At 50.4% G+C, this 268-nt stretch overlaps 1 protein-coding gene across 1 annotated transcript in view; it reads right to left on the bottom strand.

The window, feature by feature from the left end:
* Positions 1–209, bottom strand: part of CREB3L2 (cAMP responsive element binding protein 3-like 2) — a gene marked incomplete at its 5' end in the record, with an annotated part of 13,976 nt that extends 13,767 nt beyond the window's left edge. The window contains one exon of the mRNA XM_009707029.1: positions 28–209. Within this exon, the coding sequence (XP_009705331.1) occupies positions 28–209 (182 nt within the window). The remainder of the gene's footprint in view (positions 1–27) is intronic.
* Positions 210–268: the final 59 nt, after the last annotated feature.

Genomic DNA, 268 nt, shown 5'->3' with positions numbered 1-268 from the left:
GGGTGTATAAAAGCCAGCCCAACTTACATGTGGTGCAGTCAGGAGAGGGGAATTTGAGAGTGCTGAAGCTGTGCGTGATGTCACTTTTGTTGTGGCTTGTAGTTGGATTGGGCTTGAAGGAGGGAGCGATCTAGCCGGGCTCTGCCCTCCTTCAGAGTCACTGCCATGGCTGCTGGGAGGGGTTGGAGGCAAATGCAGGGGATCCACTGCTAAATGGCAAGAGAGACATATAACACAAGCTTTTGAGGTGCAAATTTAAATTTCCACT

This window comes from Cariama cristata, unplaced genomic scaffold (assembly GCF_000690535.1).
Source record: "Cariama cristata isolate BGI_N322 unplaced genomic scaffold, ASM69053v1 scaffold11709, whole genome shotgun sequence".
NCBI lineage: Eukaryota > Metazoa > Chordata > Aves > Cariamiformes > Cariamidae > Cariama > Cariama cristata.
This window is presented reverse-complemented; position numbering and strand designations above follow the sequence as displayed.